At 44.4% G+C, this 18,366-nt stretch overlaps 1 protein-coding gene across 3 annotated transcripts; it reads right to left on the bottom strand.

The window, feature by feature from the left end:
• Window positions 1-1,924: 1,924 nt before the first annotated feature.
• On the bottom strand, window positions 1,925-15,627 carry LOC306792563 (bromodomain-containing protein 3-like). 3 transcript variants are annotated; one of them, XM_079289784.1, is made up of 8 exons: window positions 14,631-15,627; window positions 6,038-6,162; window positions 5,644-5,937; window positions 5,428-5,556; window positions 5,144-5,308; window positions 4,386-4,477; window positions 4,020-4,294; window positions 1,925-3,366 (listed from the first exon to the last, which is right to left on the bottom strand). In XM_079289784.1, exons 1-8 carry the CDS (start codon window positions 14,815-14,817, stop codon window positions 3,263-3,265), a joined length of 1,371 nt encoding a protein of 456 aa, XP_079145910.1. In that variant the 5' UTR covers window positions 14,818-15,627; the 3' UTR covers window positions 1,925-3,262. The 3 variants fall into 3 exon arrangements, with proteins under 3 accessions (XP_079145910.1, XP_079145909.1, XP_079145911.1); XM_079289783.1 differs by having other exon boundaries at window positions 5,644-5,940; XM_079289785.1 differs by having other exon boundaries at window positions 5,644-5,861; window positions 14,631-14,722.
• Window positions 15,628-18,366: the final 2,739 nt, after the last annotated feature.

Below are 18,366 nucleotides of genomic sequence, written 5' to 3' on the forward strand. Positions count from 1 at the left end.
CTGTCCATCAATAAATGTGTTTTTCTTCAGTGTGGTATCCATTGTCCTATAAACCTGAGGTGCCTGCAGTGATGCCAAATACTTACTGAAAGAAAAATAGCAATGAAAAATACTATCAGTGATAGCTGAATACTTGAAATGCGACACATAAAGTGAGCCTATATGTGATAATGATAAATGCTAAAACAGTGAACATATCTATTTAAAGGTTACATTTAAACATTCGCTGCCCATAAACTACTGGTCATACCAGACCAAGTAAGCCTGTTGCAGAAAACCCCTGAATGTATTGAATTAATGGTGTCTTTTATTGGTAAAGAATTTACTCATTTGTAAGGGATATAATGTTTTATTTCTTTATTCAAAAGCCTTGTAGTCTGGCATGAAAATAGTTTGGAATCTTGGCCACTCATGTTGGTCGGTTTCTGATGCTCCTGTATTGTTCTTATTTATTTAGCAGTCTCCTGTGGTTTTTAGACCTCACTAATCAAATTGTAAATACTCTTCAAAAAACATTGAGAAAAGAATCATCGGCATTTGTGACTCACGATTGTAAAACCAGCAATAAATTGCAATGCAGAGGAACTGTTCTTAATGTATAGCTAGTATTTCTAAGGTTTCTCTGGAAACGGCCACAGTGAGATGATTGATATGCATTTATCCAACATTCCAGATGTTGTACATAATTACCTGTTTCTGAAGTAACCTGTGGAAAATAAACGAATGCTCTTCCTCAAAAACCCTCCTGTCTTCATTTCATCCTCTGGGTTTCTCTTTTCAAACCAGTGCAGTTAATGAAGAACACAGTTCAGTACAAAATGGACAGCCCAAGGTACAGGGCAACAGTATGTGTATCAAGGCTGCATTGTTTCCAGTATTAGAGATGTATACACATGTATATTATCCACTATAATGACTTTAATGCCTACTTGCTGTTAAATCATGCTGCTGTATGTACAAATGTCTCTAAACCTGAAGGATTACGGTCTGATGTGTGAAGTACCGGTAACTACTCTGTCATGAAAATGTATTAAGACAACGTTTCCCTCGTTCCCTCGTGGAACTCGATAAATCAAAAAATACTTTCAACAGTCATGAAAAATAAGTTTTGATTGATAAAATGTTTTATGAATCAGGCTATGAATGATATATTATGACCTACGCCCTCAGTAAAAACCTTCAGAATACACAGGAATGGGAAGTTTGGTGTCTGGAAGTGCAACTGAAGTGGAGATTTCAGGCTCAGTCTGAAAAAAAACTAATTTTGAGTAAACGGCCTTTAAAGAGATGTTTTGTAAAATTCCATTCATTGTGCAAGACACTTTATGTGAACATTACCTGAAGACATCACCATGAAACTTTCCCCAGGTCATTACTTACATTGAGACAATCACGTTTTCTGAAACTTTATGCTCAAATATGCAAGTGAGGCATTATCTAATGCTAACTTGCTGTGAATTTAGCAGAAATCTACAGACACAGATGGACAAAGTAGTAAAATGAACAGCTAAATGTGCATTTTGGATGTTTTCTTTCTACTAGTCTGAAAAAGAAGCAACGTTATAGAAGCAAAACAGCCCAGAATTTAAAGAAACAAAAACCTTTCACTCTTCTTTTACTGAGAATCACTTCCCCCCACACACACACACACACACACACACACACACACACACACACACACACACACACACACACACACACACACACACACCTAAAGGAGTTAAGCCCTGCGGTCCGACGGAGGAGGCACCAGCTGTTTGAACTGGTCAGCTTTGAGTGCGTGCCAGTTTTCTGCAGAGCAGTTGGCAGGCCAGCTGAAAGTGGAGTCAATGTTTCAATCAGGGGGGCTTTCTGTCACTGTGGTGCACGCTGTGGACTAAAGAGCACTTTACACCGACGCTGTCAAACAAAGACAAGGCCACCATTGTGCTTTTACTTTTATTAACAAAATAGAAACAGGAGAGCTTACGCAGACAGATGGAATATTATCTTATCACAAGTCAATTCATATCAACAGCAACCAAATCGTTTTAAAAAACATGGTTGGAAACAAGAACTTACATACGTGTTGTTTTTCTTTCATGCTGTGGTTCATTTACAACAAATGACATTCCTGCTGTGTGGGCTGTTTCTGAACATGGTTTTTCCAGGCCTCATTTAGTAGTTTGATTTTGTTCAAACGGAATACAAAATCGAAGTGTAGAGAATTGAAACACAGGTTTAAGAAGACAGCAGTGCATCGCCATGCAACATACTGGCAGGGGTCATAAATAACGGTGGACACGATCTTCACTTTGATGGATGACTGGACTCAAGTCTCTGCAAGTTGACTTTCATAGCACGCCGCTAAGAAAGCCTGGAGGGGACGACACAGCTAAAGCACTGCATCATGGGGAAAATATTCGATGGAAGTCATTTGTAGTGAATAGACTACGCCGTGCTAAACACCGGTGAGGCCCTTCACAAAGGTCACGCAGTGGTTTGTTTTAAACTGCTCTGCTTGGAGCAATGATCACGCATGGCACCCAAAAAGGTGGAAGTCAAACGACATTTGCTCAGGAGGAGACTTGAAATAAATAAAACTAAATGTGTTAAAGGTAGAAAATAAAATTGTTCCGTGCATTTACTGCTGAACAGGTAAACAATTGACGTAGTGGGAAAATGTCTCAACATTCATTTTCCAGTTTCTTCCACAACTGAAACAGACAAGTACATAGCACACGTGTGGAGCTGTGAACCAAAATCCTTCTCCCCACCCTCTCCATACTTTCTAATGAACAAGACTAAATGTATACAGTATTGCCACCATAAAGATGAATATCCACGCCACAGTCTCAAACAGCAGCCCTCAGAACTGTGCAGCGTGCTGGAGATTGTGACGAAATATACTTGTTCATAATCATGTCCGACAATAGAAACGTGCTTCTCTCGACTTGTAGAGCAGCTATTGAGAGCCGCCTCGTGTGCAAGAATTGGAGGTGGAGAAGAATATTTCAACGAGGTGTTTGAGAAAGGCCTGTGCTGTAATTAAACAGCGTGGGGACAGGATATTAAACTCAGATGTTGTGAAATGTGCCCCAGTGAATTCTTAGCGTCTGATAAGAAACACCAGCGCCGGATATTACGATTCATGAAGGAGTGAGAAAGGCCACGCTGAATAAAAGGAAGTTTCCTTTTCCAAATATTTGAACATAAGACAAATAGGAATGGTGAACAGGTATTTTGGTCACAAACGAAGAAATAAATAAAAACATTACAGCCGTCACGAGTTGCCGTTTTCTGAACTGGAGTCACTGGAGGTGCTGGTGGCCGAATCTGAAGAAGTGCTGCAGCTGACGTGATGAGACGCAGCATGGCTGCCTTTCTCTGGATGGAGGGAAGTGAAGGAAGCACCGTCACCAAATCAATTCTACAGACGCTGAGGGCATTTACCGGTACATGTTGTTGTTATCGATGTTTTGTTAGCACATTCATTTCAAACAAAAGGTGCACTCAGTGGAGTGCACATCTCCGCCAGGTGTGTGTGCAACAACCACTGCTGTAATGTACGATTGAACACAAGATTGGACAGACAGAGGTGCACACTAGGGCTGGGCGGTATACCGGTTCAACCGGTATACCGCCCAGCGACTCATACATAGTTACAGCCTTAAAAACGAATAGAAGCAGTGGCGCCATAATGTGGTTATAAGGTGGTATTTCAGCTGCAGGACCACTGCATTGAGGCGGAAAAAAATACCGTGATATACCGTGAAACCGGTAGTCTTAAAAAATACCGTGATATGGATTTATGGTCATACCGCCCAGCTCTAGCGCGCGCGCGCGCACGCACGCACACACACACACACACACACACACACACACACACACACACACACACACACACACACACACACACACACACACACACACACACACACACACACACACACACACACACACACACACACACACACACACACACACACACACACACACACACACACCGAGGGAAGGTGGGAGGACGGCTTCCTACTTACTTTGACGTTTCTTGAACTTCTTATACAGACAAGACTTCACGTATTGCTCCAGCTCGCGCAGCGTGGCCGGCTTCAGTAACTCGAAGTCGATCTCGATCTCTTCGGGGCTGGTGTCGTGCATCGAGGGCTCTCGTGTCTGAATGATGTGCACCACGCGGCCCAGCTTCAGGCCGGGCAAACGGTTAATGTCGAGGCTCAGCTGTTGCTTCTCGTCATACGTCATCTGCAGAGTTTCATCGTCCGAATCACAGACGTTGCTTCCCAACCACGACCGCCTGTAATTCCGAGACAAAGCCGTCAAAAGGTCTCTACGTGGAAGCGACATACTTTGACAATAGAGTCCTTCAGTTCTGTAAAACAGCCGACCTGGAGTTGTAATGCTGCCTGCTGTCCTCTTTCTGCTCCTTTTCTTTCATCTTCTTTGGTCGAAGCGCAGGGACTTCACAGTATGCAGGGAGCTGTTCGTGAACAGTTTGAAGCCGTGTCAACAAAAAACTAAAGAAATTTACTTTTTGTGGTACAGATGGTAGTATCAAAACAGTAAGAGCCAAGAAAAATAGCAACAGTAGGAAATCATGCAGAGTAGTTTCTGTGTACGAGCACGTTGGAGTGAGAATAAAGACAAGGAAGTCTCACTGAGCTCAGCATGTCATCATTCAACAGTCGGAGAAGGTCTTCCGATATACTTCACGCATCTATTTCTCCCGGTTGTATATTTGAGAGCCAGAAAATAAATCTCATTGCACACCTCACGTTGCTTCCTGTATTGTGCATAATTTGTTGATAATATGATCCCATTGGGTTTATATACAGTATGATGCCAGTTACATGACCTGACGCTGCAGGACACAAAACATAATGTCTGCTCGATAAAACTCTGTCATGTCATCTCATGCGGAAATAAAGAAAAAGCATTCTGCTGACTGGGTATGTGGTGAATTTTAACTTATATAAAAGCTATATTTTCATTGCATTTTACAGGTAGCGTAGATGCTATGCCAGCATTTGTAAGTAAAGGCAACACTTTAGATAATTAAGCTAGAGGTCAATGAATCTATCAGGAAACCAGAGGCGTCGCAGAGCAAAGAGGAACTCTGGAGTTAGAGACGTGTGCAGATACCCACCTGATCTTGAACCTCAGCAAGTCGGCTGGGTTTGTCCCGCTCGTCCGCTAAGTCCGATATGTCGGCATTGTAGGAGCCGTACCCACTGAAACCCACTCTCTTGGCTGGCGATGGCAACTCCACCGGCTCGTCCGGCATCTTTGCGAACATCATCTCGAACACACCCTGAAGCAAACGCACGCACATGTGACGAAAGGAGGATCGAGTGAAAAATAGAAGACGGAGTCCTAAAAACAACAACAGCAAAACCTTTTTTAATTTGTTTTTGTAAATTCAAAAAGCACCTGAAGTTTGATGGCCTTAGCGACAACATCATGATGCGGCGGGTTGTATTTGTAGCAATTGGAAAAAATCAGCCTGACGTCTGCAGCGAAGCCTTGTGCGTCCTGGTACTCTCCTCCATCCATCTTTTTCTGGAAACGGAAAGAAAGTCATCAAGACAACAACCGTCATGCCCGTGAGATGAACCACGCAGGGGGATGTACTTGCACGGCTCGTACCTTCACAGTGCTCAGATCCATGGGGTATTTGATGATGAGGTGGTAGTCGTGGAGCTGCAGAGCTGCAGCGTCGACGGGCTTGTAGAACGGCCAGGCGTACCCCAGGTATTTCTTGGACAGCATTTCCTTCAGGATATCGTTGCAGACCTGGAGCTGTTCGGTTTCTTGTTCCGGCAGCTCCTTCTCTCGGCCCGCGCTGTCCCGTCTCCTCTTGCTTCCTGAGGAATCACTCAAACTGGTTACGGCCGCTGTGGAGGGATCAGCGGCGGCGTCCACCTTCCGCTTTAGCCCTTTCTTCTCCAATGAAACACAAAAACAACACCACAATAAGAGGAAACTATCCTCATCATCTGCGAATTCAACCGAATAGGAAGAGACGTAAACGGCGACTCACTTTTGTGGCGGTCTGTGACGGGTGTTTGGGCACCGAGGACGAGCTGGAGGGCGTGTTGCTGAGGCTCGGCTGAGTTGTGGGCGTCGCAGCTGAAGGACATGTGGTCACGGCTCCGTTCTGCCCACCTGCAGACGTGGATCAAACACAAACACGGGGCATTTTCAGTGATGGTGGAGCTGGTATGAAAGACAGGGCATCGCAGCATTCAACACCAATAACACAAATAGCAGCCGACAATTTTGCCAAATGCGACTGAACCATGCTAACCGATCGTTCAACTGTCGGAAAGAAAGAAAAGTACGTATTGTCATCCAACCTGCATATGCTACCACGTGACGTGACGTGACTCCGGGGGTGTGTTCAGTTATTCCACAACATCACCGAGAGCAGCTTATTCAAAATACGCTGGTTTTGTGTCTCTTTGTGGTCGTTTTGTGTCACAGTGGTCGTTTTGTGTCTCTGTGGTCGTTTTGTGTCACATAGTGGTCGTTTTGTGTCTCTTTGTGGTCGTTTTGTGTCACATAGTGGTCGTTTTGTGTCTCTTTGTGGTCGTTTTGTGTCTCTTTGTGGTAGTTTTGCTTCACATAGTGGTCGTTTTGTGTCTCTTTGTGGTCGTTTTGTGTCTCTGTGGTCGTTTTGTGTCACTTCTCGCTTGTTGTGCATCTCTGTGGTCGTTTTGAGTCTCTTTGTGGTCGTTTTGCATCACATAGTGGCGGTTTTGCGTGTCTGTGGTCGTTTTGCATCAGATAGTGGCGGTTTTGCGTCTCTTTGTGGCCGTTTTGCGTCACATAGTGGCGGTTTTGCGTCTCTTTGTGGCAGTTTTGCGTCACATAGTGCCGGTTTTGCATCACATAGTGGCGGTTTTGCATCACATAGTGGCCGTTTTGCATCTCTTTGTGGTCGTTTTGCTTCACATCGTGGCGGTTTTGCATCTCTTTGTGGTCGTTTTGCATCAGATAGTGGCGGTTTTGCATCTCTTTGTGGCCGTTTTGCGTCACATAGTGGCGATTTTGCGTCTCTTTGTGGCAGTTTTGCGTCACATAGTGCCGGTTTTGCATCACATAGTGGCGGTTTTGCATCACATAGTGGCGGTTTTGCATCACATAGTGGCCGTTTTGCATCACATAGTGGCCGTTTTGCATCTCTTTGTGGTCGTTTTGCTTCACATCGTGGCGGTTTTGCATCTCTTTGTGGTCGTTTTGCTTCACATCGTGGCGGTTTTGCATCTCTTTGTGGCGGTTTTGCATCACATAGTGGCGGTGTTGCATCTCTTTGTGGCGGTTTTGCATCACATAGTGGCGGTGTTGCATCTCTTTGTGGCGGTTTTGCATCACATAGTGGCGGTGTTGCATCTCTTTGTGGTCGTTTTGCTTCACATCGTGGCGGTTTTGCATCTCTTTGTGGTCGTTTTGCTTCACATAGTGGCGGTTTTGCATCTCTTTGTGGCCGTTTTGCATCACATCGTGGCGGTTTTGCATCTCTTTGTGGTCGTTTTGCATCACATAGTGGCGGTTTTGCGTCTCTTTGTGGTCATTTACATGAGCTGAAAGCTTTCAGAGGCACACCTCGTCATCTGAATGGAATATTTCCCTCTTTGAGATCAATGACAGCATAGCATCACATGGCAATATGAATAGCGAGTCAATAAAGTCAGTTTTCACCCGTGTATCTATTAAACAATAACCGTAGAGCAGGATGTCGCTGTGGTCGAGGGGTTGAAATGTTAACTACCACTTGATTATGTATTAAGAGCAAAAAACACTCGCGTAAAGTCCGACATAATATCAATTTATTGTCCGGCAGGTGCTTCTGCTCAAGTCCCATTTCCTCTTCTCTTCGTCCCCAAATTAAAATAACCAGGAAGTAAGAAGGCTGAATTTGCTGAATTACAGAATGAACTTTAACCTCTGCGGTGCAGTCCTTTATCTGCTTTTTGGAACGGGCTATTAAGCGAGCACTCGTCTCCTCTCCTTGTTTATCAGAGTGATTCAACGGCATTGTTTGTCTTTTATTTTTCTAACCAGTTGCTGTCAAAGTTGACATTGTTTCTGCTTTAATTACACAGAAATGCAAGACAATGGGTTTCAGTTCCTCAAATGTCATGATCTAAATGCTATCTAGTGCTATAGATCTAAATGTGTTAAGTTGTTTTACAAAGAGACAGATGTTCACACCTGGATATCCACACGAGAATGATATAGCTGTAAACGGTGGAGGTTTATAGTAACCATGAAGCACTGTGGAAAAGTAAAGGATGTCTTTTATTTTCATCAAGTAACATATCAAAATGAACAGTAGAAGTATATATTCTTTTACAGCCCTTGTTAAACGCTCACCCAATCTTTTCATGTGCTGAATGTCAAGCGACCACTGCGCTGTGGAAGCCAGCAGCACAGAGGCATGAACACACCTGTAAGCACATCTCAGCTGTTCAAACACTGTTCCTCTTAAGACATTAAGGATATCTAGACGTTCTGTTTGAACAGCTGACAACAGCAGTTCCCAACGCTCTTACGTCTGTTTGGAGCGAGGAAAGAGGAGGCTGCCCGGGGAACGCATGAGCAAGACTTTTACCGGACAGACGCGCCCTTTTTTTGGGGAAATCTATAAGTGATTGGAAGCTGCAGCTGAACAGACCGTTTTGAAAACACATTACAAGCCCACCGCCCAACAGTCGTCTCATATTGCTGCCGTTATTTGGACAGTGCATACAGATGCAAAAACAAACTCAAAACCAACAGACGTTGCCACATCTGATCCAGCTGTTCGTCGTCAACAAACACGGACGTCGCTTGGGAAGAAAGCGCGTCTCACTTCTCTAGAAAAGGTGTTTCCTCACAGCTGTCCCTGCGTCTCTCATCGCAGCCTTCAGAGCGAGGGCGCAAGGAGAAAAACGCAAGTGAAGGAAACGTGGATGCAGTTTAGAGAATTGGCATGAACCCACAGATAAGCGTCATTTTAAGAGGATATATTAGTTTTCAGCTTACAAGAAAGTGTCATGAGTTAAACAGGAGCAGCTGGACAGAAGCTGAGGAAATTCTGACTTTTCGGCCAAGACTGTCCTTAAACTGGACAAAGTTCGAGCTCCGTGCTGTTGCAAGGCATCCACATCCGTTCCGATCAAGTGACCGTGAACAGGACACGGACTTCCTACCAGCTCGGGGAACACTGCTGTTATTATGAGCGGTGGATTAATGCTGCAGTTTAACTTTTACTACTGATCGTTTAACGGACGATATTCATTAATAATAACAATCAATGCTTTTTAGTGGTCAAACCTGATAATGGTACATTATGAACTCAAAGACAAAAAACATCAGGAGGCGAGCTAGTAACGCTGCAGCACCGGAGCCAACAGCTAACGTACGGAGGTTCCATTGAGTTATTCTATGATGCAGTCGTTCTCTATTCAGTAAACATTTGTGTTGGGGGAAGGTGCATTATGACATTATCATGACATGTCCGATGTGATATTGCAAAATCAAGTTGACGTGACTAAATAGTTGTTTGAAGGAGATGTTTTTACAGCAATATCGAGGGAATTAAGATCCGTTTAACTTCATAATTAAAACTGCTAATGCAAACAATCTCCTTCCATGATAAAAATGCAATCTTTTATTTGCTAATAATTTGAAGTGTGTGTTTTTATGCAAACAACCACTACAGATAAAAGGATAAAATTTCAATTTTTGACGGTTGAAGGACAGACAAAAAAGATCTATATACATACATCTCTTATATATTATTCGATAGTTCAGAGTTAAATACAGCCTATTGCCCCTGACCTGTTCTTAGGTCAGTGTGAAAGACGCACTGCTTGCTGTGTCACTGGAAGGTTAAGACTCGGGCCATTTCCATCCCTTCAACAAATAACACAGTTTTGGTGCCAGTTGTGGAAATGTCAACACACAATCCACAGGAATATCAAAAGTTAGTTAAAATGCTTTGTGCGGCCCTAGGAGCAGGATTAGCTCACACAAAGGGTGAGGAAAACCCTGGCCTGGCCCCCCCGTCAATCCCATTAGCTTCCGGTGGCAACACCCCAGCTGTGCAGCACGGGACGCGTCCCTAACGAGCTCCATTAGCAGTAGTACCTGCATCCGGCACACGCTGGGGTCACGGGGTCAGCGCTGGACTGAATGCAGAGATTAAATTACTCTTGGGGGAGGCACTGGTGGGTGGTTGTCTACAGTATAGTCGCCGACCCCTTCCCCACACTGGACACAAACAAAAGCATTTACCATGTCGTTTTAGTGGTTCGCACACTCCCTCTGATCTCATTTCAAACCCTGCAGAGCGCTTTGAGACGCGCCTCAGTCACTTAATATCCAGGGGTTTAGCCCTGGAATCTGGGCTTTACGCTTCCAACGATAAATACTATTTCAATGAGAGTTATATACTTCAACAGTTAATATTACTTTTATCATTATCACTTGAAACAATAGCTTCAAAACGCACACTTTGAACACCCCTCGACTCCTTTAATGAATGAACAAATCAACACGTTGCTATAATAAAAAAAATGTCTGAACAATTAAGTACAAATAAGTTCTGTTTCGTCAGCGCTTCCTTCCAAACACTCCGTCTACACCACAACACAACACATAGGTACTGAAGAAAGTTTAAAAGCTGAAATACTAAAGAGCCAGATAGATTTTTCTCAAAGGTTGATGGAGACCAAACCAGAACCGAAAAGGTTCTTCTCAGAGCAGAGCCAAACATGACGACCGGCGCGTTGCCGCTGCTGCTGGGAAACAAAGCTAAAGCAGTAAATAAAGAACAACTGCACGCAAAATTTCTTATTTTTTATACTTACACTGAACACTTTATCACATTGATTCTTGTTGGAATATGATGTTAATACATGAGGATTCTTCTGACAGCGGTTGTCTGGATTTGAAACTTTGGTTCAGACGGATTCTCTGAAATAGTCAAAACGCTGATGTCCACTGTGAATGTAACCTCACCATCATGCTGGTGCTGCATTGTTCACTCAATCACGGCTTGTAGTATGAATAGCAGAATTTATGAAATAAATAAATCATATTCAAAGCAGCTCCTGTAACTTGCCGGCGGAAGCCAATGTTTCCGGTGGGAGCCGGACAAAGAGGAAGCACTCTGGCTTATTGTGAGTGGAAGCGGCAAGCTCCGCGTGAGACCTGGAGCCCTGCGGAGCGCCGAGAAGCTCCAGGAGGCCTCTGAGCTCAGCCGTCAGAGATTCAGGTCTGAGCACAGGTGCTGTAAAGTCTCTACTTCCGCTGCAATCCAAACACACACATTCTTATCCGCCAGAGTCATCCCAAAGGCATTCACAACCACCTCACTAACGAGAAGAAAAAAAGAATGAGAAGAGCTAAGTGAAAAAAAACACACCGCAGAACACACAAAAGGCTTCAGAGAGCACAGCTCGGTATCGTCTTTCACACGCAGCCCGAGGCGCTGGATTCTGGATGTGCACACACACACACTTTGGAGCTCAGAAGCACCGGCGCTCATTAAGTGTACATTCACGGCCTTGAGGTAAGGAGGCGAGCCTCGCCATCATTTTTTTTTAAAAAGAAGAAAACCAGGGATGTATTTGACCGCCTCGATGAAGGTCATCTTTGACGGCTTCTTCTTCGTAGGTTCTTCACACGCCTCCTCTCAGCGGTGAGGCAGAGACACATGTGAGCTCACAGTTTATGTAAGAAAAACTGCTTCTCATACACGTAGAAATATGTACATTGACAGCATTGATATTTACTACTAGAACAGTTACTTGTGTATTTACAGGTCAGTGCTGCATCATTTACTCCATGAATATACAACACACTTCCTCGCTGTGAGCTGGAATAACACCTTTCCACTTTTCAGCCACTCAAATGCATTTTATTCCCACCCTTATTTATTCAGTAGATTCATCAGAGTGCAAAACAAATGATTATTTTACCAAATATGTCAGTTACCATTAACTGGCCAAAACTACACAGCACATCCTCCCATTGTAGACGCAAGAAGCAGCAGTGTTTCTGCTTGTACACGTTGTAGATTCTTAAAACTAATGTCAGTTCATTTTTAAATCAATCAGCACTGAAAACACACCTGAGGAGAACACGTAAACTCTACACAGAAAGCCTCCTTTCTGACAGTTCTGTGTTTGAACACAGGACCAGGCAGGACAAATCAAACGCACCCATAACAGTCTCAAACTGCTCGCCAAAACCTCCGTCCTAAAAAGAAAGAAGAAAAACATTTAAATCTCAAACCATGAAACTCATGTTCGGAACCCTTAAAAAAGCTACGGTTGGTGTGCACACTCAACATGTGGCAAACCGGTCACAGATTCAGACGCTTGTGGACGCTCTCCATCAAAAACGTTCTCAGTGTTGCTGCTACGACTTCCCTCCGAGCTCCACAGAACGCACTCCGGCACACAGGTAATGCACCGGAGGACCAACTGGGATCATTGCCAATGTGTAAATTGGGATTAGGGTCTGTTAACAGCAGCCGCTGAGTAGAATGAGTGAGTCAGTAGAATACAAAAAGGAGAGGCACATCCCTTTTGACTGAGTGTTAGGGGTCGCACAGCATTAAAACTAATACATGAGCACCCGAGTCAAACACAGCGGGACTAACTGTTTAACAAGCGAGGCATATTCAAGACAAAACTACATTTTAGAAGCCATCAATCAGGAGCAAATAATGGAAGGACTCCGCTTCACCTCGTCTTCATTTGGTGCAGAATCACACGCGCTCTGACCTTTTTGCTTATCGTAAATCACACACTGCTGTTCTGCTGCCAGGACTTGGTTTAACCCAATTTGTCACCGAGGACTACCCCCCCCCCCCCCCACCACACACACACACACACACTTCCACCCTCGCCGAGGATTCACGCAGTGGGACCGGGAGCACGGGATTAGTGGGCAGATCAAAGCGTGCCATCCAGACCTCTCTCTCGTCTCGTAATCAGGGAAGGCAGCGGCCTCTGAGCTGATAAGTCCCGGCCACTGCTGGTTACTAGGCAAAAGAGAGCGGAGGACTAGGGGCTACAGTCGCTACTAACGTCAGTTATTTTGGAAGCATTTAGTCTATGAACACAGATATGCCCGTCACGTGTTCCCTCTTCTGTGTTTAATGTCCGTTTAGTGGCCGGGCTCCGATAGTATTCAACTGGAAGCCAATTCCGGATAATGTCACAAAGCCTGTGTTCTGCTGCTCGTTCAGGGTTAAAGGATCATCAGAACTGAGTGTGGATGGCATTTCTGTAGATGGACTCTACAGGATGTTGTACTACTCGAACCACACAGAAAGAAAAAACAAGAACGACTTACTAAGAAAGAGGCAGCCAGCGACGCAGAGTGAAAGCCAGACAAACAGATGCAACACACACTCGGGTTATTGTGACAGAAACGAGTCACGATGTGCCAAGACCATCAGACGAATGGGCTGTCAGAGGGCAACAGCTCTGTTGCCACAAGGATACCTGAAAACCACTGTGCAGGCGGGGGGGCAGTCCTGATCCAGTCACAGTGCCAGCTCCCAGACTTCCGTCACCGTACAGTGAATGAAGGCTCAGCGGTGCTTCAGAGCAGACTGAATGAATCAATAGGAGCGTTTGCCACAGAAACACTTCTCCTCCGCCGCCGCGGTCGTGTAAACGTCCCGTGTTCACCAGACAAGAGGAGAGCGGGAGCTTCATCGAGACTGAGATTCAAAACCCACATCGTGCCACCACGTAGACGTTACGTTTGAGTCCAACTACATACCACGATGGTTATTCCACTTTGACAGGACTTACTGTGAACTTTACTCCAAACCCTTCTGCAGTATGACATGGGTAACATTTCAAAAGCAAAACAATCCTCAGCTTTGGGTGAAAGGGAAACCATACTGGTGGCGTTTACTAAATGAAGAAGATTGGCGGCAAAATGGCATCACCCGGATGGCGCCAGAAAAGGTCAATAAAAGTAGAAAAACTGAATATTATCATCGGTCCGACTGGATAATACTCAATTTTCATCTTTTTTCATCTAAAGCAAAACGTGCCCTCCTCGTACCCCGACCCGACAGTGAGCTGCCTTACAAAGGATGCGCCGCTGAGCGTGCTGCTGATGGGAGACTTGAGACGTTTAACGACAACACGCTTGTTTGTGAAAAGATGGAACAACCGTCGAACAACACGCAGAATCTAGAGGTGTGATTAACTCGAGGTGTGGCAGTAGCTCTCGTGTGCACGGTATGGCACCTTGCTCCTTTCACCCGTGTCCTGTGTGTGCTACGGTGTGTACTGTGTGCACCGTGATATCTGTCGAACCATATCATCATCAGCGATATACTGATAGTGGCTTTTCTTGGGGGGGGGAGTGGGGGGGGCAAGAAGTGGGCTTGTTGTGACAGGAGGGATCAAATCTGTGGATCAGAATCCAGGAATTGGATGCTGTAGAAATGTCATTCCAGACCTCCCAAACATTGCATGGTCATGTCAGTGGCAAAAAACAAAACAACGGTGAATGCATGTAAGAGAGTGTGAGTGTGCGTGTGTGTGTGTGTGTGTGTGTGTGTGTGTCATCAAACAACCCATCATCTTGCTGGTTGGAAGTTCGCAGCTCACCTGTGACATCTGGGGTCTGAAATTGATCTCCTTCAGGTCCACCGAACCCGGCGAGAGGTTGTGCAACATCTGGCACAGGAGCACCCCGTCTCGCAGAGCCTGCGCCAGGTCGAAGACAGCCGCCGAGGGCCACACGACCCGGTGGTTCGGGGGCAAGACCTTGCAGTCTATCAACCACCTCCCGCATTGTCTCCACTCCTCCATAGCAGCTCCAAATGGGGGGGGGGGGGGACTGACTCCCCCGCACAGAAAGTGTTTAAGCAGAGTCCTCGAACTGGCTCTACGGCGGAGCAGCTGAGAGCTGGAGGTTTCACGGCGCACGAGCAGGCACAAGTCGGCTCCCTTACCTGCGCGCGGACGTTTTAATCATTCACTATCAGCTGTGATAATCAGGCGATTTCGCAACCGTGCGTTACCGGGCTACACCCCCCATCCCAGACGCATGTCAGCTCCCCCGTCTCCGCGACATGGAAGTGAAGGCTTAGGGGGAAAAAAACACCGAAATACGGATCCAGTTTAGCGTACACGGCGGCGGCGATGCGAGCAGACGACAGAGACGTGCTACGGGAATTTTCTCCTCTTCATTCTTAAAAAGTTTGCTTTGCATATCCAATCCCCAAAAAAAGAAGAAAAGGCGTTACAGTAGCGGCTAACAAAACAGCTGGATGCAGCGGTTTTTGTCATGTACCGACTTCAGTATAGTGGCTCACATTTCAGTGAACCAAACAGCACAGCCTCACAACACGATGTAAGGGGGAGAGAGAAAAAAGCAACACAACGTTTTTAAGTCTGTTTAGTTGTCCAACCAAAGCCCGGAGTCTCCAACCGCAATTTGCATTTAACCTTTCCTCGGAAGTAAAACAACAAAAAATTGCAAAAAACAAGAACTTCCCGTAATATCCACAGCAAAGAATAAGAGAAAAGAAGAGATAACACACAGGGCAGTGTTTGCCCAACGCCGGAACCCTCTTTTCCACAACACACGGGCGAAACAACGCTCTCCGGCAGCGGAAATATTTCCAGAGGGGGGGGGGGGGGTACTAAACACCAGTGTTTATGTTTATCCGGTAAACCCCACTTTGTTTGGCGCCTTTCTGCACGCCCTAAAATAGCGCTGCTGCGCGTGTGTACAGCTTGGCATGTCTGTGATTTCTGCCTCCCTTCCGTTCATGTCCTCTCTCTCTCTCTCTCCCCCAGTTTCCCTTTCCGACGGAGATGTTTAGCGGTCCCGACCCCCGAGCTGCACAAACGTGTGGAGAAAGTGCCCAGGCTTGTCGTGCGGTGTTGACTTAAGTGGAGGGCTGGGGGCTGATGAACGAGCTCGCACGTGCCGATTACCTCGCGCAAAGGTAAAACTTGACTAGAGTGGCCGCAATTTCGTTAAAGTGGCTCCATACTCCCAAGAATATGAGTTTCAGGGAATATAGATGTAAATATATTTTTGAACGGAGTTTTGGATGCGCCATCTGACGGAGAAAGCGCGCACTGCACGTGCTACCGACACGAGGGGATCATAAGGGACAGTTCAATCAAGAATAATGATGGACAGGTGTGCTTTGGGAGAAAGCAGCTCATAGTTTACAGTGACTCTGCTCACTGTGAAGTGGGTTGTTGTGAGTATTCATCTGAGTGTATTACAACAATGATTTGGGATTTTGTTTTTTATTAAAGAGGCAGTCCCCCCTAATGTTATGTGTCACATTTTATATTGCCACAGCCAACAGCAGGTAGGCCTACTGCACAGCCATTTTTAAAAGGCAATAGTATAACTAAAAGACACATTGGAGTCTCATTAGAGACTACAAGTCATGACATGTCAGCCTCTGCTGCTTCAATTTTTGCAGCTTTCTCTTGCAAGTCTCAACATTATGCACATTACTAAACTGATGGAGTGCCCCTTTAATGCAATTTTGAACCCCACCACCACAGGCATCAACACACTCAGGTATACAAACCACTCAGTTATTACGGTTGTTGATGGGCCATGCCCAGTCTGAGGCAACACTTTGGAGGCGGCATGTTTTTCTTTTCACCAGGGCCTTTTTCTCTGAAGAAATGCTGACACGTCACACCTGTAAATAGTAACATTGATAAACGTCGGACTCAGTGGAACATTGTTAAAGAATGTAGCTGTAAGATTAGCATGTCAACTTTAGCTTGTCACCACTTTGTCGCTAAAGCTACTTTAGTAATCTTAAAAGAGCAGTTCAACAATTTGGAAAGATGCTAATTCAATGTGAAGATGCCACTCATGTCTGTACACTACGTTATATTAATGTAGAATTTTATTTGATCATAGTTTGCTGCTCCAAAAACCTCCACACAGGTCTCCCAAAATAAAAGCAATTACAGGAGTATTTCATGATATACAGTGAATTGTGTTAATTTGGTTCCTGGTTTATATTTCTCTCTTTTGAAACTTTACATATCACTGATGATCAGCTCATGCATGATATATCGAGTGGAAAAATGCTCCATTTGAAATATTGAGATCACAATAAGAAGCATGAAGGCAAATCAGTCTTTAGTCCACAGGGGATATCTTGTTTGTTTTATTACAAAAGTGAAACACTGTCTTCGATAATTATGACTGGGGAGGAACTCATTACACTGAATATTAGCAGCTTTATGCAGACTGGACTCAATAGAAAGACAACAAAGTGAAGAAGTACTCAGCATCAAAGTTTACATACACGTTATCATACTCACAGTGCTTCACTTTGTTGTGTGTTGTCTTTAACTTTCACCTAAACTTGAGGATACTTTCAGTCTACATGTTAAATATTAATATTCACTAAACATGTGCAGCACACACAGGACTATGGTGTTTATATGTTCATTTATATTGAGATACAATTTACTAACAACCTGATCTTAGTAGACTTGTTTAGGTCAGCATTTCCACTGCAGGTGAACAACACACTTATCAATACAATAAGTATTTTGTTACATATATGGTTTTATGGAACAGAAATATGGGTGAACATGGTCCGTTTGTTTGTCTCAATAAGTTTAAATAAAAAGAAGAATATGAAATAAAATGAACAGCAAATATAGCAAACTGTCAATGAACGAATCCTCAATAACAAGAAGCATTAAAAAAACAAGCTCGGCCTATGATTGATTATTAAACTGTTAAAAAGCACAATATAACCAAACCATTGAATCTAAATTGTTGCACAAAGGAAATATTGATATTGAACAGTTTTCATGGGGTCATGTTTTAGTTGCACTTTTTGTAGTCCTTCGTTGTAGTTCCACCATGGCAGACCTCCGTCAGTGACATCCTCCGTCGCATCATAACTACGTAGCTTAGTGAAAGTGGAGTCGGGTTCTCTTCTCCTAACTCCTCATGAATTCTCCTTCACTTCTTTCAATAGATTTCCCAATGTCAGCCCTTGTTAGTGAAATAATCTAAATTGGACAATTAATCACTTAATCGTCACTAAAATCAATATGCCACCTGTTTCTTGTTAAACCCCCTCCGTCACGTCTCATTACTTCCTCAACCCCCGTCATAATCGTCCCTTCACATTTCCTCAGGGATGTAACACATTTGGCAAATTTATCTCCGGGCATAAAACTCTCGTCTCATGTTATGAGCTTCTTTTTGCACCTGAACGAGGATTTTATTTTCATGTTTTTTTAATTTAAAGATTGCAAAGCTGATTTATACATGAAGAGCGTGGACAAGTACAAGTCATCAATATGTACGGCTTAAGGAAGGATTCAAACG

This window comes from Melanostigma gelatinosum (assembly GCF_949748355.1).
Source record: "Melanostigma gelatinosum genome assembly, chromosome: 18".
Taxonomy (NCBI): domain Eukaryota; kingdom Metazoa; phylum Chordata; class Actinopteri; order Perciformes; family Zoarcidae; genus Melanostigma; species Melanostigma gelatinosum.

What these genes read in the sequence shown, in the direction of transcription:
- LOC306792563 (XM_079289783.1), bottom strand. Translation starts at nt 14,817, where the DNA reads ATGCGGGAGGTGGTTGATAGACTGCAAGGTCTTGCCCCCGAACCACCG. An exon ending in CGTCACAGACCGCCACAAAA is followed by an intron (nt 5,941 to 6,037) that starts GTGAGTCGCCGT and finishes GTTTCATTGGAG; the next exon opens with AAGAAAGGGCTAAAGCGGAA. An exon ending in TGGATCTGAGCACTGTGAAG is followed by an intron (nt 5,557 to 5,643) that starts GTACGAGCCGTG and finishes TTCCGTTTCCAG; the next exon opens with AAAAAGATGGATGGAGGAGA.